This window comes from Rhinolophus ferrumequinum, chromosome 3, assembly GCF_004115265.2.
Source record: "Rhinolophus ferrumequinum isolate MPI-CBG mRhiFer1 chromosome 3, mRhiFer1_v1.p, whole genome shotgun sequence".
In the NCBI taxonomy this organism is placed as follows: domain Eukaryota; kingdom Metazoa; phylum Chordata; class Mammalia; order Chiroptera; family Rhinolophidae; genus Rhinolophus; species Rhinolophus ferrumequinum.
Window position 1 is genome coordinate 16,505,306 of NC_046286.1, and position 27,012 is coordinate 16,532,317.

At 39.6% G+C, this 27,012-nt stretch overlaps 1 protein-coding gene across 1 annotated transcript; it reads left to right on the forward strand.

The window, feature by feature from the left end:
- On the forward strand, window positions 1–27,012 carry OPN5 (opsin 5). Its single transcript, XM_033103446.1, has 6 exons — window positions 1–157; window positions 4,056–4,175; window positions 7,865–8,035; window positions 11,407–11,741; window positions 23,153–23,394; window positions 26,949–27,012. Exons 1-6 carry the CDS (start codon window positions 28–30, stop codon window positions 27,010–27,012), a joined length of 1,062 nt encoding a protein of 353 aa, XP_032959337.1. The 5' UTR covers window positions 1–27.

Genomic DNA, 27,012 nt, shown 5'->3' on the forward strand with positions numbered 1-27,012 from the left:
TTCAGACTCTTGGTCTCTTGAGGACACATGGCACTCAACCATACGGTCCTGCCCCAGGACGAGGGCCGGCCACACTACCTTCGGAATGGTGATCCCTTTGCTTCCAAACTTTCCTGGGAAGCGGATTTGGTGGCTGGCTTTTACTTAACAATAATTGGTAAGCTTCCTTAATTTTTCTGTGGAAAAGCTGCATGTAGAAAATTTGTGGGGTGACATATTGATTTTGTACAAAGATTCCAACACTCATGCGGATATTTTGTGTGGAGGTGAAAAGTGGGAGGAAAGCAGTAGATGGGGTGGCATTCTGGAGTTCAACAAACATTTCATAGAAACGACTCTCTCTATGATCTTTATTTTTAGGGAAAAATATTCCCTTGATAATCCAAAGAAGTTTTACAGCAAAATAATTTATCTTGAGACTGTCTTTCATTTTTGTTGCCTTCGTAGTTGGTTTGTCTTCTGAATAACAAAATCAATGATAATGAGCTCTTCTTTAAATAGAGTGCTTTCACTTGTGAAACAATACTGTGATATGATCCAAACATTCTAAGCTTAGAATGGACCTTAGCAGTCATCTAGTTCAGCATCCTCTTTTCACCGCTGAGGAAACTCTGGCCCAGTGCTGTAGTGATGATGGATTCACTGAGTTTACTTCACGTAAAGTACAGTTACATCATGAGAGCATCATTAAGTGACTTTGGGAAGAGCTGAAAAGATGTAAAGGTAATAAATGGAAGTCAGTCCAGGGTCAAAGGCTTTTGTGTATAATCCATGACATGGTACATGTGCTTCCAGACTATGCTATCCAATGCAATGGCCACATGTGACTCCTTGAACCGTGACTTTCCCAAATTGAGACATGCTGTAGTATAAATACACACCAGGTACTGAAGACTTAGAAAAAGTAATGTAAAACAGCTCATTGATAATTAAAGACAAAATGACGACATGTCCCACACATACCATTTTGGACGTATTAGGTGAAATCAATATGTCATTAAAATTAATTTAATGATATTTTTACTTTGTTTAGTGTGGCTACCAGAAAAAAATAAAATATGAATGTGGCTCACATTTCTGGTTTACATTTTATTTCTATTGGACAGCACTAGTCTAGGCAATTAGAATGCAACCACCATACTTTCCTTAAACTTAAAATTGTTGTTTTAAACTTGAGCAACCAGCATGCAGGTGGGTTACATCTTTAGGTGTGTCTTCTGCCTTTAATCTTTTCAGATGTTGGGTCAAGCGTTCTCTCTCTCTCTCTCTCCCCCTCTCCCTCCCTCCCTTTCTCTCTCTCTCTCTAATCTATTTTCTACTGGCTAAGAATTTTATTTAAACTCCTGAAATTAGCAAAACTCACTAGAAAAGTCTGGAGACCCCTCTGTAGTCATTGCTTGAGGCAAAAGGAATAAAATTGAAATCAGAAATCCTGCTGCAAAGGGATTCCCTGGGTCCTTGGCTTTATTATTAGTTAGTATCAAACTGATTTAAATTCAAATCTTTATAAATGGACCTCCATGTCCTTTCGAACACAAATAGATATTGAGAACCCATTCTTTGCTACTGTTTAAGTTACTGGGAAAACAACAGTGAACAAAATGGACAAATTCTCTGTCCCCACGGGAACTATCTGGCAGTAAAAGCCACATTGCATTTTTATTAAACATAAGTATTTTCAATGATGAGACACGACAGAAAAATAGACATCTCATAAATTGAATTTGTCTCAATCAATTGAGAGGAATGAATAAACAAGTAAGATCTTTAACCTGAGGGATTTCCCCAGATGGCACGAAACAGGGAGGGAGAGCAGTCCATTCTCCACCCTGGCATGAGAGATGGCAGGAAGAGAGGCAAGAGGGGTGGGGGGGACCCAAAGAATTTCTCACTTGATGCACCTGAGGTTGGACAGAAAATCCAGTCATTGTCAAATGAATGTGCTGAGATGGAGCTAGAAAAGGAGATCCAAAAAGAGTCCCCAAAACAAAAGGAACATCACGTGACTCAGGTAGCTGGGGGTGGAGCTTAAGACATGTTCCAGAACATGTCCGGGTCAGCTGGAGGGGCTTGGACTCATCCTAGACCCAGCTCTTAGGTTTGGTCCTGTGTATGTTTTTCACCCCCTCCTAGGATAGGTTTGGAGGATGTACCCAGATTCCTTTTAAGGAACCAGAGTGGAATGACATTCTCAGTGAGCTTTGTTAAATACTAGAAGTCTTAGGGAAAAACTGGAAGATGAAAAGATAAATCAAGTTTGAAATGGAGGAGAAATAAGTTAGAGACCAATTCTACCCTCTACTCTTTTACTATAAATACTTAGTTTATTAAGTCTACATATGAGATTTAAAATTTTTGTATTAATAGAAAGTTTCTGGATTTTGATAACCTAAAAAGTCCCCCCATTAGTCTTTACCTTCTTAGAAATCTTATTTTCTTTTAACTATTCTTAAAAATAAGTTTGCATCCTCTTGATACCTCCTACGGGTAAGATTGCCTGTGGGAATAAATCCATATGCAGCTCATAGAGAGTTGACTATTTATAGACAATGCTTTGGACACTGGGTAAAGCCTTATGAAGCAGAGTTAGTAAAGAAAACTTAAGAAAGGAAAAATCAATGTTCTCAAAAGAGATGTAGAAAGACAAAGGGTGTTTAAATGAGCTTTGTGTATCGAATGCATATGCATACTTATCGTTTTTAGTCTTCTTGCATACAAAGCAAATGGCATCTGTTTATAATTTTTCAAGCCACGTATTTGCATTTTAATTTCCCAGTGTGCCTTGCTAGCTGGTCTCCTTTAATGAGATGCAGGCTTCACATTAGTTGGTTTGCTCTAGAACTCCATAAGCTCTTCTATTTTTTTCCTCTTCTGTCTTAAGAAAGCTAAAGGGATTTTAAGGACCATTAGGTAACACTACTCCAGGGATTCAGAACTTCCTAAGAGCACAATGCAGTTAGTTCCTGGTGGTTTCATACCATCAGCTGAAACACACATTTCTTTCCTTGCCCCCCAAATGAATTGTGGTGGAGAAGTAGAAAGTAAAATAGAAAAATCTGGGTTTCTCCTGTTAATACTCTCCTTATTCCTTACTACTAAAGGCAGCTGTACCAGATTCTCATTTATACACAGCTACACTATGAAGCAAGAATTCCTGAGGAAATCTACTCTACATGTTAAGCTATGGAAGTAGGTGTATTCTTTTCTTAAATAAAGTCAGTAGGGATTGGGTCTTTTTGGATTTAAACTGGGTTTGTAAGAACTTTTTAAAAAAGTTTCATTGTAATTCCAAAGCCAATTAGTTATTAATGAAAGGATATAAAAAAAGTGGGAACACACTTATACCGTTGTTGGTAGGTTGGTGGGTTGAGGGTCACTTTCTCTCCCTTTGGTGGGAGGGGGAGAACCCATATTATCAGTTGTCACCCACTTCCCCTTGATTCCTAATCCAGTAGCAGCTGCAGACACCCAGTGTCCACGTGACCCCAGGAGGCAAAAGTCCTGGGATATGTCTCCAGGAGATGACCCTTTTCTTACAGGGGGTCATGCCAGCCTTCCCTGGCCTCTGCCTCTCCTGGATCCCTCAGGAGTCCACAGTGATAGTGAAAGCAACTCATTTGGTTTGGGTCACTTCATCTTCAGAATTTACCGAGAGCCAAGGGGTTGACCCTCCTTATCAGAGGGAGGGCATTCTATAGAGCCAATACTCCATAGAAATGGCTGAGGAAAGACTCCACCCCAGGGGCCAGTACAAGAACTGACCATCGGGGTGCCCACACCCTCCTAGCTTCACTGGGAAGTTAGTGGTTCCCTTTTCTGGGTAAGTTCAGTCTTATAATCCCTGACTCCTATCCCTTTGGAGGCCACCCATCCCTTGCCTGTCACTCACAACTCACGCTTTTTTTATTTCATCTTTTCAATTTAGATTTTTATTTAGAGTCCTCTCACAACCCTCTAAACCTATGGTGTCCATTTTTGAAATTGAGAAGTGTTTCATATTCAAGTGAACTTTAAATCCTAGTTTTAACAATGGGAATTTATATTTTTCTTTGTAGGGATTCTGTCCACAGTTGGAAACGGGTATGTCCTTTATATGTCTTCTAGACGAAGGAAGAAGCTGAGACCTGCGGAAATAATGACTATCAATTTAGCAATCTGTGATCTGGGGATTTCAGGTAACACAACCCTGCTGTTTCTTCTGTGGGGGTTTGAATTATGCCCCGTTCTAAAGTCCACATTGGCTCAGAGATCACCCCCTACTGCCATCCCCTTTTGCTTCTCCCTTCACAGGTCATCTTTACAGAGTTTGTAGTAAGTCAACGAAGTGTTGTCTGGCTAAAGAGATCATTCATTTAACATTTATTGAGTTCTTTCTATGTGCCAGGCATCTTAGATGCTAAGGATACTATTTGGAATGATACAGGATACCTTAGACACCTCAAAATGTAGACACTAACTGATACAGAAAATAGAAACTTACAGGTAGGCTGTAGGTCACTGTTGGGAGCTTCGTTACACCCCTTCCACCCTTATGGAAATCTGACAGAATGAACATCAAGGGGGTAAGTTCCGAAGGGTAAATGGTAAGTGAAGACAGTCTGAGAGGTGAATATAGGGAGAGAGAAGAGCTGCCTTGCTAGTGACCCACTTAAGTGTGACTTAGGGACTGACTGCGAGTGTAGGGAGCTTTGAGTTCATGGGGTCTCAAAGTTGGCTGCATAAAAAAGTCACGTAGGAAACTCAATATATATATATTCATGGCTGGGTTTTTTGATTTAATTGGTTGAGAATGTTACTTGTACATCAGGATATTTAAAATTAGAAGGTTAATGTGAAGCTAAAATTGAAAACCATGTCTTTGGCTTCTGATAACCCATGAAGTAGAAGATGGAATAAAATTTCTCTTTAACCGTAATTCATTTTTACAAATATGATTGATTTGGGGTAAGTCACTTCCCTTTGCTTTCACCTGTAAAATTCCAGGGTTGCCTAGATACAACCTCCTGCTAGTTAGCATATAGTCTTAAGTTATTGGAGTTGGGGAAATGGAGTTTGAACAGCATACATCAATTCCTCTTTACGCTGGGAGCATTTTAACAGTTTCCCATTTAAATTTTCCCCTTTTAAAAGTGTCTTCTGATGTTTGTTTCTCTCTTCACAAGGGGATGTTTCTGCCACTGCTAATTTCTAAAAACAAGGCTCAATAATAAGCTTCTACCTATTGAGTCACTATTTGTCACACAGCAGTAGATGTGTTGCCCTCTTACTGAGAATTTGGATAGCTAGGTTAGTTAAAAAGGTTATACTCAGTGTGGACAGACTTAAATATCATGAGCTCTTATGGGGAATCAACATGCACATTAAGAGGAGTATGACATGTCAGGCCCCTTTCTGTGACATTAGTTAAAATGAACCCCAAGGAATTATTGAGGCGGCCAAATGGCTGCCGTTTTAGACATTGCCACGCGATGGCGCTGTCGGAACACGTATGACAGCTTTCCTGGGTCAGCTCACCCTGCTGACCCCTGCTGGTTCTCTGTCTGGTACTGAAAGGAAAATGCTTGACTGAAACCTGCCCTTCCAGCCACATCCTTCACCATTGAGTCATAGGAGACTCATGCTTAAGACTAAATTAGACTAGACATGAATAACAATGTTCTTAATTGATTGGATACCTTGAAAATGCTTTCAACCAAGCAAGTCGGCTCTAGAATTGCACAAACCACCTCATTACTCTGCATATCTTTCAAGTAATTCACCAGAAAGCCTTTTCTTCCATGTGATAGCTTTCGCTGATGAACTCAAATCCGTTTTTCAACTTCTGAGCATTCTCTCCAATACACATTTCACTTCCAATAAAGCTTTAAAAATTTTATGTCTGTGTTTTTTTGTTTTTTTTTCCTCTTGGTCAGCTGTATTCCATTATAAGCACCTTGAATAAGCACATTCTAGAGACCAGGTATCTATACATCTGTACACCTAATATTGGCTTGTAATTATATATATATGTACGTATATATGTGTGTACATATATACGTACATATATATACATATATGTGTGTGTGTGTGTATATATATATATATATATATACGTATATATATATAAAATTATATGAGGAGCTAAAAAAATAGTATATATATATATATCCATGCCTGGGCTTACTCCAGATAAATTAAATCAGACTATCTGGGGGTTGGAGTCCTGGACATTGATATTTAAAATAAAGCAAAACAAAGCAAAGCAAAACAAAACAACTCCTCTGGTGAGTCTAACGTGCAGCCAGATTCAGAACCATTCCACTGAGCAGAGAAGGGGGAGGCATTGTAGCTGACATTCCAAAGGTTCATCAAGAGCTCCGCTCCAGAAGGAAGCTTAAAATAGCTTTTGCTTATGGGTCCCAGGCACAACAGACACCAATTTCACTCCATCTGAGTCACTTTCACTTGTCTTCTGCTGCCTTTAGCATTTACGGAGCAGACACTTAGCTCAAGCTTTGAGTTTGCTGTCTCCTCTGCCTAGAATATTTTCCCTCTAGATACTTGCTTTAGTTCTCTGCCACGAATTTAGGTGATTTAGGCATCTGCCTCAACGTCATACTTTCAGCGAGGTCTTCCCAGGTCACCTTATATAAAACAATTTCTGTCTGTGTCTTGCCTCTGCGTTGTTTTTCTTCACAGCACTAATCACTACTTATCGTTCCATCATATTGCATCTTCTACGACAAATTATCAGTTTCTTTTGTCTGCTTTCTCTATTAAAAAACGAATTTCTGAATCTTGATCTCCACTTTGTCCTCTAGCACCTTGCTCTGTGATTGTTACTAAAGAGGTACTGAATAATTATTTGTTGAATAAAGACAATTATTGTTTACACTCAGTTTCTTCACTGACAATGGGGTTAGAGCTCATTAGGATTAGGAAGCTCTAATATGAAGATGCAGAGTCTAGCAAGATGGAGAGTGGCACTAGCTGTCTAGACAACTAGAGATGTGTGTCTAGCTTAGAGAAGGCACTCAAGAAATATGTTAACTGGCTGAACTAACAGGAACTTCTATATACCTTTGTATACCAAGGAAGGGTCACACCTGGGCGGGCTAGGGCAGGCTGGCACCTGCAGACTGTGAATATCGGGTATTTGGTTTTCCTAGTGCAATATGGTTAGGGAAACTTCTTTGGATAGATACATCAGATATATCAAATAGGTACATCTTTTGATAGATGCGTCAGGGAGGCTTTGAAGACCTCCCTCAGCACGTTTCCTTCAGGGAGGGTGAAGATTGAATACAAGGACTGAATAGGGAAGGTGCAGGGTATGAATTGAATTACAGACGCTTTTTGACGTACAAGGGGTTACCTCCCAATAAACCCATTCCAAGTTGACACTATCTGACAAAAACGTGCTTAATACACGAACCTACTGATTATCACTAGCCTAGCCTACCTTAAACATGTTCAGAACACTTACATTAGCTTACAGTTGGGCAAAATCATCTAACACAAAGCCTATTTTATAATAAAAGTGTTGACTATCTCATGTAGTTTGTGCGTGGTAAGCATGCCACTTTCACACCATCATAAAGTCAACAGATCAGAAGTCAAACCATCGTACGTCAGGGACCATATGAGTATGTAGAAGAATGCTTTCCAGAAAGTAAACACAACAGCAAACTAATGGAGGCCAAAAGTATAAGTAGTTTAAATCCCAGGAATCTGGGTCTGTCTGATTGTAACCAAATTGGACCTAACATTTACTGAAATAGCTTTTTCTCTTGTTTGAGTAGGACGTAACTTAACAGTGAGCTGAGGTAGGTGGGTGCATGTTAATCAGAGGGAACTTCCTTTGACAGATTGCTCGGTGCTCTAGTTGTAGGCAAACCGTTCACGATCATCTCTTGCTTCTGTCACCGCTGGGTGTTTGGCTGGATTGGCTGCCGCTGGTACGGATGGGCTGGATTTTTCTTTGGCTGTGGAAGTCTTATCACCATGACTGCTGTCAGCCTGGACCGGTACCTGAAAATCTGCTACTTATCTTATGGTAAGCAGGGAGGTTTCTCATCTCCTGATGGTGAAACTAGGTGGCTTGTCAGAGCTGTACCCCTTTACCTGTAAGTCATAAACCAAGATTATTATTACTATATAAAGACTCTTGGCGACAAGAGTATTTCTTTTCATAATCTATCAGGCTCTAACATATGTTTAAAGATTTGAACTTGTGTCGATGTAGGTTTCGTTTTTTTTTTTTTTTTTTTTTAATTCAGAGAATGCTCTATTAGTTTCTGTAACTAGGTTTCTTTGGGAATGTCTGGTGTTTGTCCACAATGCTTTTCAAAAGTCTCATTTCCTTGTATAAAATGTGTAAGCGTCTATCATGTTTTTCTATGCAAACAAAAGAAATACAATGCTTTGGAAGGATGTTAGGTCCGTGATCTTTTCCTGGTTCCCTGCATAGTAAGTGTTATTATATGAAAAGATGTGCCTGACTCTTCCTTAGCACTCAGGTTCGCTATGATTTCAGAGATGAGGAATCCCACGGTCTGTTTCTAAGGTAGGGAGCTGTGCAGCTGTGCCTGCAGGAAAGGACACACATACAGAAACAGCACTCACCATTCTTTCCGTGGTGTTGGTAGGGGTGTAGAAAGATGAGAGACTAAGAGAACTGATGACGGATGACCAGCAATAAACACGTTGTCAGGGGCTAGAGGTTTCTTTTTTTTTTTGGTTAGACTGTTCTACATGTTAAAATAAATTTTGATTACTTTTGCTTCTTGGAGTTCTGGGTATTTACTGAACCCAAAAGGGAAGCATTGGGCTCTTACATTTAACATGGAGAACCAGGTGCAACCAGCAAATAATATTAGCTCTCTCTGGATAAACCTGCTTTGTCTGTCAATCTGTCAATCAGAGTGATGGTGACCATGGGGACAGAGAATGGCTTGGAGCCTGAGATGGGAAAGATCAAGTTGCCTTGACACTGTCACTGTGGTGGAATTCTCCTTTACATTCTAAATGTTTACAGTCCCAAACTCCAAGGAAACCATACACGTGGGAGAGGAGCGTCATGATCCACCATTTTCACAATCCAGCATGCATTTTTTTTTTATTATTATTTTGCATCTCCCTTTCTAAACAGTTCAAAACTTCCAAGAGAAATAGCTTGAATCAAAATTTCCCATAAGATAAAACTACATAATTATACATATTCTGGATGACTTCAGAGTCAAATTCTTTTTATAAACTTGTTTTTGGTCGTATCAAATAGAATTTAAATATACCTATAGATTTTAGTCAAGAAGGTAAAAAGTTCAACTTCCTGGGAATATTTGAGGAATACTAAACCTCCATGTCTCTGCTTTTTAAATATTTTCTTTAATTTAGGCTTTGTGTCAATCAAAGAGATGATGTGGCCCACCCCCAGAATCATTGCAGGGCATAACTCCATGTGGGGATGGTATATATTTTCTAGCTTCCTCTAAGATTAAATAGTATGGTTTCATCAGTTGAGTTGAAGCGCTGTTAAACCCTGCACACAGTGTCTTACGAGATTGGAATTAGAAGATCGCTTGGGGACATGGGGACCTTTCTCCCATGTAATGTGACAAACGGCTTTAAGGAACCCTGACAGTCAGCCACGTGGCCTCTTCTTGAATAATTCCAGTGACCAGTGGCGGGGAGCTTACTATTATTGCCCAAGGCAGCCCATTCTCTGATTGGTCTGCTCTCATTGTTACAATGTTATTCCTTATATTAAGACAAAACTGCCTCCCAGTAACCTCCACCCATTGGTCCTAGTTCTGACTTCTGGAGCAACACAGAACCAACCTACTAATCCACTCCCTCCTGTACTTGACAGCCTTTCACCATACTCGAATGTAAGTATAAAACACCTCACTAAGTAACCCTAACCATAAATGCTTATACGTATGGCTATGCACATTCTCATAAATATATGTAATTATTCGCGTGAACGGCGTATCCATTATGATGGATAACCAAGAGCTGACATACACGAGTACTGTGCTTACAAAAGTGCTCTCCTTATGTGGTTAGGCTCGAGAAATTTGCATTTTATAATACAAAATGCCGTGTATTTGAAAAATAGAGACAATAGAGTATATGCACCTCTGTTATATTTCTTGTTAGCACTAAAGGCGACAAACACAGGAGTCAAAATTTATGTTCATGTAGTTCTTTGTAACTTGCAGAACAGGCCTTGCATTATTTCATGTAACCCTGACGAAAACTTGTCAGCAATATATTCTTCCTTGCTCCATGTAACTGCCAAGAACACTGACATCTAGAAAGGTCACGTGAAGGTCAAACCCTAGAACTGAGATGGAGGCCCTGCTGACTCCCCAGACTTCCCATGGCACAAAGCAGAGATAGGCCTTGAGTCTGTGCTGAAGAAATCATTTGGCTTGTGTTGAATGTGTCTTGATATTTCTTCTCTGCTACTACAAAACCAAAGCAGTAAGGAGTCACTTCTTCTGCCCTTTTGGTTCGGGGCAATAGTGGGGTATGGAAACAATTTCCCGTGCAGGCTGTGGCACCAGGTGGTTGTGCTGAACTTTGGAGAATGATCACTATGCTTTACAGCTTTCCTTAGCTGACGGCACTATTTCTTCCTTGCGGAATTCTGCTTCGGTTAATGGAAACTAGTGCTAAGGAACAGAGCTCGGGTTTTGTTTTCCTGAAAGTATTTTCACAGAATTACTTTTGCATAACACGATACCATCTACCTCGATGCTCTACCTCTCTCGCGGTGGCCGTGGGAGCATGACTGTTGTGTTAATAACGCTGGAAGATTCAAAATCTGCTCTCACCAAGCAGTGTCAGCGACTTAAACGTCCCACTGCACAGTCATGGTCTTGGCCCATGGATGAGGGCTTAGGAAGACAAATGAGATGAGAGACACAGGAGCTTTAGGGAGAAGGGTATTCTAAAGACACAAGCAATATCTTATCATTTCCTACTTCTCTCAAAGGTTTTGACCCAAATATATGCTGTTGGGGGCTCAGTCTTAATATTCTACAGTTGGCCTCTTGTGTTGGATTGGATCTCAGAGGTCATTTTGGATGCTTTCTGAAGATTCTGCCTTGTCTTCAGCATCTTTGGATCGTTTTACTGTCCCCTTTACCCAGCTTCGGTCACTACGTCCTCCTAAAGCTCCCCGATGCCTAGAGAAAACCTTCCCTGTGAAATCACTTCCAATTTTATTCTCTTGGAAAAAGGGCCCCAGCTCTGGAACTTTTCTCCCTTTCCTCCACTTTCCCTTAGGCTTCAATTATCTGGCCACTTCTCCCAGAATCCACTGGCATAAGTCTTTGGATGTGGAATTTGACATATCAAGGGGAGGTATTTGGGTGGAGGGCAGATTATATCTTGGTAATGATTTTCTTCCACCTCCAGGTGTTTGGCTGAAAAGAAAGCATGCCTTCATCTGTCTGGCAGTCATCTGGGCCTATGCTTCCTTCTGGACCACCATGCCCTTGGTAGGTCTGGGGGACTACGTACCTGAGCCCTTTGGAACTTCGTGCACCCTGGACTGGTGGCTGGCCCAGGCCTCAGTAGGGGGTCAGATTTTCATCCTGAACATCCTCTTCTTTTGCCTCGTACTCCCAACGGCTGTGATCGTGTTCTCCTATGTGAAGATCATTGCCAAGGTTAAGTCCTCCTTTAAAGAAGTAGCTCATTTTGACAGTCGGATCCATGGCAACCATGTGCTGGAAATGAAACTGACCAAGGTAACTGCCATAATAATTTACAGAAGGGTTTTCTAATCATTTAAACTTCATAGGGCAAAGAGGATAGGGAATGTTGAAGACTGGGAAAACTTAGAATCTCTACTGTGGATGTATTTTTGAACTTTGTTATTATTTATCTAAGCCTTTGTAGTATCTCTTTTCTCTGTCTCTGTTTCAGTCTCTGTCTCTCATTTACACACACACACACACACACACACACACACACTTCTAACATCTACCAAATTTGTGCAATGGAACTATACTCTCTACTGAATAAAATATTACTGGTTCTTAAAATTATCTCAGTAATAAGAATAATAACTTTTATGAATCACAAAATGCCTCACAATATTAAATGCTTTGTATGGACTTTGGTGGGCATGACTGGGGATATTCTGCTCCCTGGCATTATTTACGGAGTAAGAGCTTTCCACTTCTGCTTTCCTGTTGGAAACTTAACACAAGAGCAATTTTCGTAGGTTTGCGTCCCTTGGTAAATGCTAGTTTCAGAGTTGGCATCTCTGTAGATATTGTAGTGTAAGAAAAAGAGCAGACAATTTGAAAACAAACTAGGGTTTTAATTTCATCACTGACATTTGCCAGGTTTGTGCCCCAGAGCTAGATACCTCTTTAAATCTTTATTTTTTCATGTGTGTAACATCTATCTCACTGGGTTGTGGTAGAGATTCAATAAGATAAAGCATGTTATCCTGTCGTCTGGTGCATAGAAAGTGTCAAAGAAACCATAGCTCCTCCTCTCTTTTATAACTTTTAGGAATTCTGGTAAAGACTAAGGCAGTGGTCTTTACACTTTCATCATGTCTCACCCTGATGTTGAAAAATACTTTTTGGCACATACCGTCAATGTAAGCCATTCAGGTAATACCATCAAACTGTGTATTTAATATTAGCACTCCTGAATTTATATCTTATATTTTAAAGATAAAAATAGGTATAGATTGAAGTTCCAGCCATTCCTTTTGGTATCCTAATCAATCATGTTGATTGATACCCTACCTTCAGGTGTCCTTAACGCCCACTTTGGAGACCACTTGTCTCAGTTCTTTCTCGACCAGAAAAGGCTTCCTAATAAGTCAGAGCCTTTATCCTAGTAATATTCCTCTCTCTAAATTGTAGATTTTTTGAAGTTGTGCTAGGATCTCTTGGTTGCACAGGATGAGCTAGCGACTCTTTTTTTCTTTTTAAAAGTATAGTTGACATACAATATTATATTAGTTTCAGTTGTACAACATAGTGATTCCACATTTATATTTCTTACGATCTGATCACTACAATTAAGTCTAGTAACGGTCTGTCACCATACACAGTTATTATGATAATAGTGACTGTTTTTCCTATGCTGTACAATATTACATCTGTACGACTTTTGTTTGTTTCTATAACTGGAAGTTTATATCTCTTATTTCCCTTCACCCTTTTCAGCTATCCCTCACCCTACTTCCCTCTGGAAACCATCAGTTTTCAAGTTAGAGATTCTTGATGGTTCCAGTTGACCTTCACTCCCTAAACTCCATATGCTGAGCAGACAGCCGTTTGAGGGACGCTTTCATCACTTTAAATCTACATTGATAAGAGAGTGGTTCTTCCTGGACAAAAATGCAGAGTCAGGAATCGGATCCACTTCTATCTTATAATTGGCTATACAGTAGGAAAAATATTTCCATAAAATGTAGGAACATGAATTAAGTTACTCATTTGCTGCTCTTCCTTTAGCTTCTATCTGTGATTTTTTTTAAAAAAGAGCAATTTAATCCAAATAATTTAATCCAAGTTAAATGTGAGTTATATTCAATCCAAATCCTATTCTGTACCAAGTACTATTCTAAGAACTGGGTATATGCAGCAATGATAAAAAATTTCCTTTTTCATAGTTTATGGATGTATACCCAGGGAAACAACATGATGTCTGTGATACTGGTATGTGGATTTTAGCTTACCTTGAAGCCCTGTAGTTTGCTGTGATGCTGCTGAGATATCACATGACTCTCTCTTCTTGCCATCCCCAGTGTTATTGGCCTTGAGACATTTTGACGGTTTTGCGCAGTGAGTCTGGATCCTCATACCCATAAGGCCCTTCTCCAGGTTCTCTGAGTCTGTTGTTCCTCACCATCTTCTCTCCTGTTAGTTGAATTGCCTGATTCTGTCCACTCATGGCGAGGTTTTACGAATACCCTAGCATCTTGTTCTTTGTGTATCCTGTATTCATGAGGGTGGGCAGCTTGTTTAGTCAGTGCTTCTGAAGTTCATTGTGCCGGAAGCTCAGCACACACCATTTTATTTGGTTTGTTATCATTTGCCTTGATCTGGACTGTAGAGATCAAATAGACTTACCCAGACCAGATGAACCAAGGAGATGTTAAATGAAAGGTGTAGGCATATATGTGTATGCTTTTATTTTATGTGTAGCTTCTAACATATATACTAAATGACATTATATTATATACAATGTCTATATTATAATATTATACAAGTATATCTTGTCTATATTTCACATACACATACAAAATATATTAAAATAACCTCAATATACAATGTTTCAAATTATTACCATTCATGCAAACAATATAAGTCAAAATTGAACTCACATTGAAAAATAAACACAACTTTCTATTGTGGCATCTTCTGTACTAAATTTAAACTATTTTAATTTACTATTTAATTTTGACCTTGGTGCTTTGTACTAAGTAAAAATAAATAGAAACAAACTCACACTGGGTCTTTTCATGGTCTTAGAAGCCTTTTCCTCCATTCAGCTACCTCTCAGGATTGGCAATTTGCCTATTCACTTGGTGCTTCTGATCTTCAGAACAGCCTGGTCTAAAAGTTTATTATTTAAAGAACACCTCCCTGGATTCTGGGATCAAAATCATTTACTTTTCTGTGTACTCTAATTATTTCTAGGTGGGTTATTATCTGGGTCTGCATTTTGCCAGTCTGGCCTCGTCAACTAAAAAATTGACGTTTTATTTATAAACCTTTCTCCACATTGTAGCTTCCCTCTAATTTATTTTTAAAAACATGGCGTTTGCTAGACTTTTGAAGCAGGCTGAAATTTCACAGACTACAGAAATTGCAGAGGTGGGCAAAACAAAAAAAAAACCTCCACGGGGGGTAGAAAAGGAAACTAAAAAACCTCTCTCTATATTTCTATGACTCAGTATAATCTCATTTTTATGCCTGCATTTGACTTTGTAAAGCAAATGGTATTTAATAATCAGGATGAATTCAGTTGAATCAGGGGGTTTCCTCCTCTTCTCAGTCTATCTATAAGTTCTCGAGAGGTCGTTATAATTCAGTAGTGCCAGTGGGTGGGGGCTCCTGCTCTGCTTGTTGTCCTGTATGGACCCTGGTATTGTGGAGATACGTAAGGTTCCTCTGGTCTCTGTCATCAGTTGTAATGTGTCACCTTGCATCCTTCTGTTCCAACTGTCAAGTCTCTTTAGGCTCATCAGCCATTCCAGCAACTTCCCCATCCTTGGATCGAAACCCATCAGGCGGCTGTTGGGAGCTTGGTTAAGACCCTGGGAAGTGAAAAACATGTTTTCTGCTCTCTTATCTGGAAATGTATTGAGGGTCTATTGCGCCCCCAAATCCATCCCTGGCCGGCCCGTCACGCTCAGCTCAGTGGAGTAGCCTCAGGACAGCTTCTCAAGCTCGATGACCAGTTTCTCTGATGTCTTCCCTCACCTTCGGCCTGTGGGCTCCTTACCCAGGCTGTGATGGGAAAACTAGCTCCTACATCCACGTGCATCATACTGTAAGCTTACGGTCTTTCCAACCTCGGGCTGGGGATACTCGGAGTTGTTTTTATCCCACTCGAAACCCTTTTCTCTCAATTATTTTCTCCTGTAAGTTTCAAATTTCTTTTTGGAAACTCAGGAGCTGAGAAACGAGTGTTTTACTTCTTTGGGTATTTCTGCTTGTAAAAACCTTCCCCCTAGGTCTTGAACACTCTCGCTGCTGCTTTAATGAGGGAGGTGGTAGAGTCACAGGAAAGAAATACCAGAAGCATAGATTAACTTTTCCAAATGTTATTATGCTCATTCTATTGGTACTTCATATTTATTCATTTAACACACGAAGATAATCTACTGTGTTTCCCCGAAAATAAGACCTAACCAGAAAAGAAGCCCTAGCATGATTTTTCAGGATGACACCCCTGAACATAAACCCTAATGCGTCTTTTGGAGCAAAAATTAATATAAGCTCTGGTCTTATTTTCGGGGAAACACGGTATAATGTTCCAGACCTATAGTTAGTATCCAGATCCTGTGGGTAGCTGGCTTTCTCTGAATTTCCCCATTTCCACCAGCAAGCCTCCCCGACTCCCCCGGCCTCGTCGAAGTCCCTCTGCTATGGGCCATCAGAGCACTTGGCACATTTAATTTACTGAATCCTGTGCTGTTGCTCTTTTTCGCAAGACAGTAGCTAGGTGAGGACAAGTAGTATTTGCTGCTGCCCCCAAATGCCTGGTGCCTGCTAGATGCTTAATTAAGATTGCTGTGATGAATACGTGACTAAATAAACTAAGTTAACTTAATTACCTTGATGAATGTTAACTGGGTGCCTTGACCCCTGGCCTTAAGTGCTTCTTTCCCTTTTATACCTGAGGAGACATTTTGTTTTGCTTTGTTCTTTTAAAGTGATTGTGAAGTCTTCTTAAAACTCATAAACATAAACATCTGCTTCCCTCAAATGACCCCGCTCTTGTATTGCTCATCAGGTATCATTTAGCATTGAGGGTTCAGATTCAGGGAACCCCATTTGAACTCTAAGGGTAGTTTGTGAGAAAGCTGAATTGTGTTGCCTTTTTTTTTTTTTTTAACCCGCATAGTTCATTTCTGTTCTGTTTCTTCATGACATAAACGTCACTTCCCAGAGAAGCATTCCCGGAATTGAATTAGTCTTCTTATTATAATGTTTTAATACTGCCTTTTCTTTTTTCTTCTTAGAATTTGTCGCAATATGTAATTAGTTTACAATTATGTATTGATTTTTGTGATTATTTGATCAATGCGTAGTTTTACCACTAGTAGTAAGGCCTGTGAGGTTAACAACCATATCATTTTGTTCCCTTTGTGTCCCCAGGACCTAAGATGATGCCATATATATACATATATATATATATATATATATATATATATATGTATATATACACACAATTTGTTGAAGGAAAGAATTTCAAGCTAGGTGATCAATTTCACTTTTGACATTAGCCCACTGAGAAGTCTCATATAGTCTCATATAGGTGACATTTATTATTCTGTTGGTTGCCAGTGGCTGAATCCCTTTCCATGTCTAGAATTTTCATATTGGGGAATTTCCAACATTTTGTGTTTTGCTGAGGAGCAAAGATGGTGTCTCAATGTAAAAGATACAGAAAGGCCAGTTATTAATTTTCTAAGATTCTCTTGCAGCTAGAGTATAGTTACGACCCTAGGCTCCAGCCACATCAGCCTGTCTCAGGAACTAGTGACACCAGAGGAAAGGGCAGGGAGATCACTCCCCAGGCCATGGCTACAGCAGTAGTGGTTTTTGCATCAGAACCAGTATAGCTCATAGTTTGGGGTATCATTTGTGTCATTTACTTCAATTCTAAGTCCAGCATTTGCAGTGATGCTGTGTCCTAACCAATACATTCCTTTTCTGTCTCACTCAGCCAAAGTCAATTTCTGTTGCTTGCAACCCAAAATCTTGACTGATTCACCTTGAGCCAACTACTTGATCTCTCTGGGCCTTAGTTTTCTCATCTGTGAAAGGAAGGATGGAGAGAAATTAAATGATATCTAATTTACCTTCTAAAACACTGAGGTTCTATGAAAATGGCTAGATTGGTTGGATTGTTTAAAGATCTATGGCAATAGCTTTTATTACTAAAACCACCTGGCCTCTCCATCTGAGTATTTGTTCCTCTCTGCGTCACCGTATCCCCACCTCAAGGGCCTTCGTTCATGAGCAGTGAACTCCCCCTTTTTATGTTGAACCAGATGCTTATAAATTTACATTTGCTCTTCTTTAAGCCAGCCACTGCCTAGGCAGGGAATACTGTGTTCAGTTTTAAACCAAACCTCTAAAACACAGATGCATAGAGTGACATGACCCAGTTTACATTCTCTTCTTTCAAATAGCTTTTGCTTGTTTATAGATTAGTGGTATTTTAAGATTTGAGAAAATTGCAACAGGGAAGTGGAGAATCCTCCTTCTGCTTCTTTTTCTTTAAGTATGAATTAATATTTTCTATTTGGAATACAACCAGGGCTAACAGATGGCAGACACATCAAAGCTCTCAAAAGTTTTTTTCTTTGTAAGTGTATAAAGGAGGGTCTGGGACAGCCGGCCTTAGTCGTCATTCAGCTTGGAACCGCAGGAAGGAAGAAACTCAGACTAGACATGCTTAACATTGTTGACTTACTTCATATCTTCAAGGTGGTGTGAAAGCTTAATATCACCACCCTTGTTTTAATATCGATGAGGGAACTGAGGGCCAAAGAAGGTGGGTCATGGCTGTCAAGTTCCCCACCCTCCTCCAGCCATTGGTTGTAGCACTCAATGACAGGCTGCCTGCATGCGGAAGGCAGTAGTTTTATTACTGGAACAAATCTATAAACTTGCTAGCTAGACCCAAGACCGAAAAACCCAATCTTATCATTTCTATGCTCCTGTCAATTGCACGCTCTTCTGAAGCAGGCCCAGACTCTCCCCTTTCCTATTCTCTCACTACACAGATGTGATGATCTCTCTTCTTGTGACCTTATCTCATCCCAGCCACTGAAATGTATTTCTTATTAGAAGTCTAGCTGCTACTGTAATGTGATTCAATCTTGTTATTGGTGGGGAATTTATTCCATCTCTTGGGTCCTCCTGTTAAGCTTTGACTGCCATGTCAATTCTATGTCCTCCTCTCGTCTATTTCATTATTCAAGGTGGCATGCAGCTTCAAATGTTGGCTGGAGTCTGACTCATATCTGGGCAAAGGAGCCTGGTGGAAGGAACTGCAATGGCCGTTCTTAGAGAATCAGGCATTCTGTCCCACTCACATTGGTTGGTGGAGCTGAAACATGATTGGAATCCAAACTCCAGAGTATCTCCATCTCAGTGACTTTTCCATGATTCTACCCTACCTTAGCACACAGAAGGAAGGACACCCCTTCTTGCAAACCTCTGCTCGACTGGTTCAGATGTATTGGGCCCAAAGGCAAAGCCTTGTATAAATTGGAGAATTTACTTTCACCCTTATTGTTCTATTATTGCTTGAATTGGTTTATTCATTGCAATTGAGTGATTATGGACAATATTGCTTATGTCACACTTGATGCCAGCCTGGACTGTAGCTGGAACGTGCTGCTATCCCATGGTCCTCTGCAGCGAGATGTATTTGAAATGAACTGGGTTGCGGATGTGTGAATCTTTTGTAGACGCTAAAAACATATTTGGTGAATTTCCCCCCACAAAAACGGCCTAAATTAAGAATTTGAAGTTTCATGCTTTTCCAATGAACCTAAAGGCAGTGATAAAAGTGAAGCAATTAAAAATGAAACTACTTAGAAAACAAAAAAGAAGGCATGTGCCTGAAGGTAGGTGCCTGTGTTAGAACTGGTTTAAGGATATCTGGCAGAGAAATTTTGGAAAATAGAAATGAGGACACACTTAGAAATGAAAAAAGTGAAGAACAAACTGAGGAAATGATTAAACACACTCCAAGTTGAGTAGAAAGTTTTGGGGAAACCGAGTGTAGCATGACAGTTTTTGAAATTTTTGTAGAGTATTTCTTAAAATAGTTTAAATATTGTAATGTTTAATATTTTGGGAATATATTTTGACATGAGAAGTTTGTATTCACTTCAAAAAACATACGTAACATTCTGCAATATCTTTTAAATCTAGGCTTTTGTCACTCTTTCTGCTTGAAACTTGCTTTCCAGTCATTCAATTTAAAGTATTTAGCTTTATTCTAATCTCAGAAAAACCACACTGATTCATTCGCTATGTGTTTAAAAACGACAGTATAGTTAACTCTCCTATATCCTTTTAAAAGGAATAACGTGATGCAAATGTTTTAAGTCCTTCCCCATTTAGGTCCTTGCCCATTGCACACGCCCATAAAAGTAGGAAATATGCATTGAATGTAGAAAATATCACAGGCTAAGTGCTAATCTATTTTTCATCAATGGCTTTGGCAACAACATGGAAAACAGCTCTTAAGATACTATGAAATCATCCTATGATTCACCGTGGGAGGAAGGATGGAGCTATGTTAAGTTCCCAGACATCTGCTAAAGCAAGCTTTATTTATATGGTTATTGTTTATTTGGGGATTTAGAAAAAAATACCTTCAGTAGGAGCGTTGAGGCCTCTGCTCCATTTACAAACAAAATTCACACAGACCAAACCAAATACAATCTCTCTCCTGGGTAAGGTTCTGCAGAAAAAAGGAAAAGTAAGCAAGCTGGAGAGTTGCGTGTGTGCATCAGGCCTCGTTTATAGTTGTGAAGCGCAGGTGAGAATTTTGGCTCAGGACCTCAAAGCAAGTCTGCAGGACCCTAACACAGGATGTACAGGGGGTCTGGGTGGATTTGATTCATCTCTTTGGGATTCGGTTATCTATTTGCAAGATGGACCAAAATAAATATTGCTGAGGGTTGTTTTGTTGTTGTTGTCGTTTTGTGTTTTTCTGCTACAGTGAATTTTTATAGATGAGCCTTGAACTTATTGGTGAAATTTTAGAACCTGAGACTTTAAGGTCGATTTCCCATGCTTCTTTCTTGACACACCCCACACCTGTGGGGTTCCCAGGGCGAACACACCCTACTGACAGGCTGTTCCACAGGTCAAGTAGAACAAGACTCTCCTCCCACAAAATCATATGGAAACGCATATGCACACAAATAACTTTGTTATAAGAAAAACTTATCCAGTTAAATGTCTACAACAAAAAAGCATGCACAAATATTGCTGCTTTATTGATAAAACATATTGTCTCATTACTCATCATCTATCCTCCACACTAGCTTGTCATGCGTGACCTTGATGTTGGGAATTGTTTTTACTTCTTAAATAAGGGGGTGGGGAGAAGAGAAAGTGGCCCCTGACTTCAGAGAGCTCCATCCTTACACCCTCTCAGGGTTTTAGGAAATTCCAAGGTGAAAGGAAGGCCCACTTTTCCTAGAATTCCCTTGTAAAATCCCAAGATAGTTCTGATGATGCTCTTTCTAGTCCTGTGTCCCTCCCTGTTCCTTATTCTATAGCCAGGGACATGCAGTCCTCTGGTCACACCGGTCATGTAATGTCTGTGATGCCAACTCCATAAAACCGCACATGGGGAGGAAGGGAGGCTGGTGATACTCTCAGGTAGAGGGTATGCGGAGAAGACAAAACTAAACACAAACAAATAAAGCCAGTTGTCTACTACATAGAGGGCTAATTCGAATATAGTTGCATTGTAGCAGGTCCTTGAATAATGTCGTTTTGTTCAATGTCATTTTCTTATAATATTGATAAGATGCTGTAGGAACTTAACTCTTATTTATATCAATTAGCCCATGATAAGCTTGGTTTTATTATAAGTAAGTTCACTTAAATTTGCAGAACCGATCCACAGCGTTAAGTGAGGAGTTAACTGTATTTATCTTATAGAATGAATATTCAAATAGATAACAGTCTAAGGATACTTTGAAGTTAGTGTACTTGCTCTCAACCGAGGACGGAAATAGCTGACAGTTAAAATTAAAACCGGCGCTTGGACTTCATTTGTCAATGTCAATACTCTAAGTCCCCTCTTATGTGTTGAGTTGACTGTTGCCTGAACAAACCTGCTAAGAGTAGAAATTCTATGTGGGCAAGGATTGTATCTACTTTGTTCATTGCTTTATGCTCAACACAAAACATGTAAGAGATGCTCAGTAATACTTGTTGATTGGATGAGTAAACAACGACATTTTCGCCCCCTGATTTTCTCCTGCAGGTTAATCTGCTTAAGCTTTCTTTCCAGCTTCGTTTCCCTTTGTTACTTTCTCATACATCAAAGTGAATTGCTCACTGCCATATTTCCTATGCAAACCTCACACATACCTGTTTATGTCCTTGTCCCAGCTAGTCTCACTAGTATTCCTTTATGTCCACTTGCCCACGTGCAGGTTATATGCCACATCCCTCATGAAACTGAATCTGTCCCAAAGCATGTAGTTTTGTCCTCCTGAGTTGGCACTTAAATCCTATTCAGCTTTATATGGTAGTAGTTTGTATTCTCCATGGATACAATTCAGGCACCAGCTGTACTTTCTAAAAAGGGTTTCTTGAATTAAAGTGAGATGATCTATAGGCTTAGGTAGATACCGTGTTTCCCTGAAAATAAGACCTGGTCTTATATTGTATTTCCCTGAAAATAAGACTGGGTCTTATATTAATTTTTGCTCCAAAAGACGCATTAGGGCATATTTTCAGGGGATGTCTTATTTTTTCATGGACAACAATCTACATTTATTCAAATACAGTCATGTCATCTTCTTCTGGAACATCGTCATAATGTACTAAATGCATCCGTCTGGCTGACAATCTTCACTGGGGCTTATTTTCAGGGTAGGTCTTATTTTTGGGGTAGGTCTTATTTTTGTGGAAACATGGTAGTTACAAGGCACTAATTAGGATTACATCACTAAGGAGATTGAATTGCAGATGGTGAGAAACTTGTAACGGTGTTTTAAGCCCTATTTTTAATTTTTCTTTGGTCTGAAAGTTAAGAGGCCTCTAAAGTAAATATAATTTTGTGAGAGAGAAAAATGCTCCCTGGAAAAGTCTTGTTTTGTACAACTGTGTCACTTTGGTTAAAGCTCAGTGATTCCCTTTTACTTTGTAGCTGGTGAATTTCCACCTTCTGAGCCTCAAACTTAAAAACAAAACAAAACGTAAGCCAAAAGAAATAACATTCAATAGAAATCTCTGTAGAAGATTCATATCAGATTTCAAATAAGGGCAGAGTTTCTAAGTTTCCTGAGGCAAATATGGGTGATTTAAAAATGTCATGTTTTCCATCTAGTTTTTAAGTGAATATGGGCTGAGAAGTCTGGAAATTGCAGGGGCACTGATGTCTTTTTAGCACGATTTCCTGTCAACTGAAGGCACAGTCTGACAGTGTTCATAGGGTTAAATTTTGGGATTTGGGGTATGTTCAAATTCTGGAGTAGAGAATAGATGGGATAGGTAAGTGAGATAAAGAGTTGAATACCTTCTTATGGACTAACATCTCAGAGGGCCATATGAAATGATTCCTACTGGGAAGGTAAGGGGAAAAATGGATAGAATTTCTTGGGTGTAACTAGGCTACCTGCTCCTCCCCACACCCATCATGTTCACCTTGGGTATTGATTTTGTGCTATGTTGCTTTCTCTCACTAGGTGGCCATGCTGATTTGTGCGGGCTTCCTGATTGCATGGATTCCTTACGCAGTGGTCTCTGTGTGGTCAGCGTTTGGCAGGCCAGACTCCATCCCCATACAACTCTCTGTGGTGCCAACCCTCCTTGCAAAATCAGCAGCGATGTACAACCCCATTATTTACCAGGTCATCGATTACAAATTTGCTTGTTGCCAAACTGGTGGTTTGAAAGCAACCAAGAAGAAATCGTTGGAAGATTTCAGGTAAAATTTCAAAAGCCAGAAATGAGTGATATTCTCTTTGTTTCCAAATGCCATGGGCTTCAATATGCTATCTTCTTAGGGTGAGAGCTCGTCACTTAGGAGTAGTGTAAGGAAGGCATTATTTTCTGTTCATCAGAATTCTGGAAATCAAGTAGTCAGGTATGTAGGGATTGATGACGTGGGTAGAGAAAAGTAATTCTGTTTTTGATTGTAGAGCAACTAAGATAGGAAACCGTGTCCATTTGAACAACCATTACCGATCACTCTTCTTTATCTGGGACCAAACCAATTTTACACAAAGAGTACTGGTCCACATGGCATTGATTCCAAATTAAGTTCTCACAACAGGAAGAGTCTCTTGTTCGGGACATTACTACCATTAGCTAAGAATATATAAGATTAGGGCAGGCAAAGGAAGGGGAGAAAGGAGATGACAGTTTTACTCTCTGCGAGGTTCTTTATTTTCACAAAAGCCCCCATGTTATTCTTTCTCTTTGTCAGATAAGGAACCTGAGGTTCAAGTAAGGTTAAGGTCAAGTGAGCTGCCCATGTCTACACAGCTAGGAAGTAGCAGAGCACAAATTTAAATTCAGGTTCTTTTGGGTTTCAAAAGTCATTCTCGTTCGTCTACACTGTCTCTACTATACAATGAACAAATGATTTTGGAGATCCAGTATGATTTTTCCTGAAAGCTCAGGGTGAGTAAAGAGTTGAGAACTATTGGAGGTCTTCTGTGCCCACTCAGGGCCAGTCTTAGCAGTGGAAGGTGGAACAGGCGCCTGAATTTGTGGTCTCAGGTGAGGCATGTTGAGAAGGCCGTAGGTTCTCTGAGCCCCCTTTATTCTTACTCATTTGAAGTTTGGTTATTTTTCAAAACTATTTTCCTCGAGTAAGTGGGAAACAGAGAAATAAAAGGTAGAATTAGCCGTAAGAAGAGGTGGCTTTTATCTTGTTCTTTCACTGTGCTTGAGTAAGTGACCAATCTTTTGACCTTTAGTTTCCTCACCATGAAGGTACAGGATCAAATAAAAAAGATAATAAAAAAGGCACAAGGAAAAGGTCGTATTGTCAATATTGCTGTGGTGCAGGGGAAGAAATAGAATTTGGAGGTAGAAGACCAGTGTTTCAGGTCAATCTTGCTATTTATTAGCAAAAGTAATTGCTGTTTGAAAGGTTAAAAATAATTGCAAAAAACGCAATTACGTTTGCACCAACCTAACACAATAACTCTCTATTTTGGGGCAAATTAACTACTTAGAGGCCAGGATTGGGATGAGCTGATGGCAATACTCATTTTCCTAAATTGTAAGAATTACACAAAATGCACATGTGAAAAGGGCTGGGTAACAACTGTTAGTGCTTATTTTTTCACATTGTTGGTGGTTAACGCCGTCTCTGTTGAATTGAAAAAATTCAAATGCTAAAAATGTACCTATTTCGGAAGTAATAACACTTTGCCCTTATCGACTATTAATACCCTGTTATGGCTACAGGTAGAAAGAATACTTTTAATAGAGCAGTTATGAGAGAAAATAATAGGGCACTTCTGCCTCTGAAGGACACGGGAATTTGACAGAAATGACTGAAGGCAAATTTCACCTGCCTCATAATTTTGCCTTAGACTGACTCGGTGTTCTGCACATTCGCTCACAAGTGTGAGCAGCACATAAATATTCAACACTCAACAATGAAAAGAGGGAAATTTATGTGGAAGAAAGTGACTTAGGGCTACAAACCTTTGGAGAAATCAACCAGGTAGTTCAGTTCACCTGCTCCCATTAGCTATTTATACGAAACATGGCAATTGCTTTGCCAGAGGAAGACAAGGGCTGTTTCCTTACTCCAGTGCTTCAGGTTTTGGTAGAAAGAGCAGGCAGAAGTGCTGAAGCAAGGAGGAGACCTTGGATTCTAGAGGTTGAACATCTTCTGGGAAGGAATGTTGAAGAGGTGTGATGAGTTGCAGATTTTAGAAGGATCTGCTTCAGGCAAGAGCAGAAGTGGCCACCAGAAGTTTCTTTTATTAACTTTCCAAAGAAGAAAAAAAAATCTTGTTTATCTTTGTTGTTATTAAGAAACTAAGAAAGTGGGTAACGTTGGGGGCCCATCGAGTGAAGTGAAGAGATATGAAGCCAATCCTGAATGGTTAATGTACTACCAGAACAATTAAATCGAATTAAACTGAATTAATTGATATCTATGTTCTTTCCTTTTCTGAGCTCTGAAATGTATTTGCTTTTAATGGAAGGCCCTCTTGGGGAATAGTTTGATTTCAAATAAAAGAGCTAATGTGTTGAATATGAGATTGTGGAAATAAATTTTGAGTAACCGTAACAGTTCATTAAAAGTTAACTGATTTTTCCCCCCCTCTGAATTGAGCCCTTGAGATTTTGGTAGAAGCCAATAAACTAAAGGAAAAACTATGGCTAAGAGCCCTTTTTGAAATGTTATTATTCACCACCCCTGGGTATCCAAATACAATTTCCTGTATTTTGTAAATAGTGCTTCCCCATTTTGGCTGCGTGTTAAAAAACACCTGGGGATTTTGAAAAACTACTGCTGCCTGGACTCCACCTGTAGAGATTAGATTTTATTTGGTCTTGACTGGGCCTGAGATTCAGTTGTATGATTGTTTAACTTTTCCAGGTGATTCTCATATACACCCATTGTTGAAAGGCAGAGAACCAGAGCCTGGGAAAGGAAAACATAAGCAGGGCAGCTCATGGAGTCACAGGCTTTCACCCACCTACATAGAGACAAATGCTCACCTATTGTCAGTGACAGGGGGACCACACTTCAGATGCTAGGCCAGTCTTAGATGGAATATAAAGTTCAAAAGACATTGGTGGTATATGGTGAAGACCTGAAACATTCCCCATGTTTCAGGATTTTAGTGAAGATAAGAACAAAGAAGAACAAAGCCCGCAGTTCTGGCACTGCTATTGTAATCAAACTTCCCCGCCTACCTTAGTTTGAATGAAGTCTTTCCAAAGAATGCTTTTAGTAGATGGGTCACAGGGCCCAACTGAGTGGTAGATAAGGATTTGTATGCAGTGATTTTTTTTGCTAGAGAACAACAAACTCACTAGGGCACAAGAAATAGTCCATGAACAAGTGGCTTGTTTTTGAAAAGCTCTACACAAGGGATTGTTTGACTTGGAAAATTCTAAACTGAATTATTGTTTTTCATCTCTTTTTAATTCATCTTGTGCATATAATCTTTATAATAGTCCAGTGTGACATGATAAATGCATATACGTGTGTGTATATATACCGGGGGTGCCAAAAATATGTATGCAAGCAGACACTTTGGTCAGCGTTGCTCAAGCAGTAGTTCGCCATCATCAGAAGTGTCTGGACGCTGATGGTAACCACTTTGAGCACCTCTTGTCATTGCCGAAGTCTGACGTGACTTGTATTCATCATTTGTTATCGGTATATACTGAGTATTACAATTTTAATAGTTTTTCCTTTCTGAAAATGTGTATACATTTTTTTGGCACCCTGTGTATATATAAATAAAATACTATTAAATTTAATTTTTCCTCTGTATCTAGGCTGCACACGGTAACCACAGTCAGGGAGTCTTCCGCTGTGCTGGAAATCCATCCAGAGGTATGA

Coding starts and splice junctions, on each gene's coding strand:
- OPN5 (XM_033103446.1), top strand. CDS start 28: ATGGCACTCAACCATACGGTCCTGCCCCAGGACGAGGGCCGGCCACAC. Junction 8,036..11,406: donor AATCTGCTACTTATCTTATG/GTAAGCAGGGAG, acceptor TTCCACCTCCAG/GTGTTTGGCTGAAAAGAAAG. Junction 11,742..23,152: donor TGGAAATGAAACTGACCAAG/GTAACTGCCATA, acceptor TTCTCTCACTAG/GTGGCCATGCTGATTTGTGC.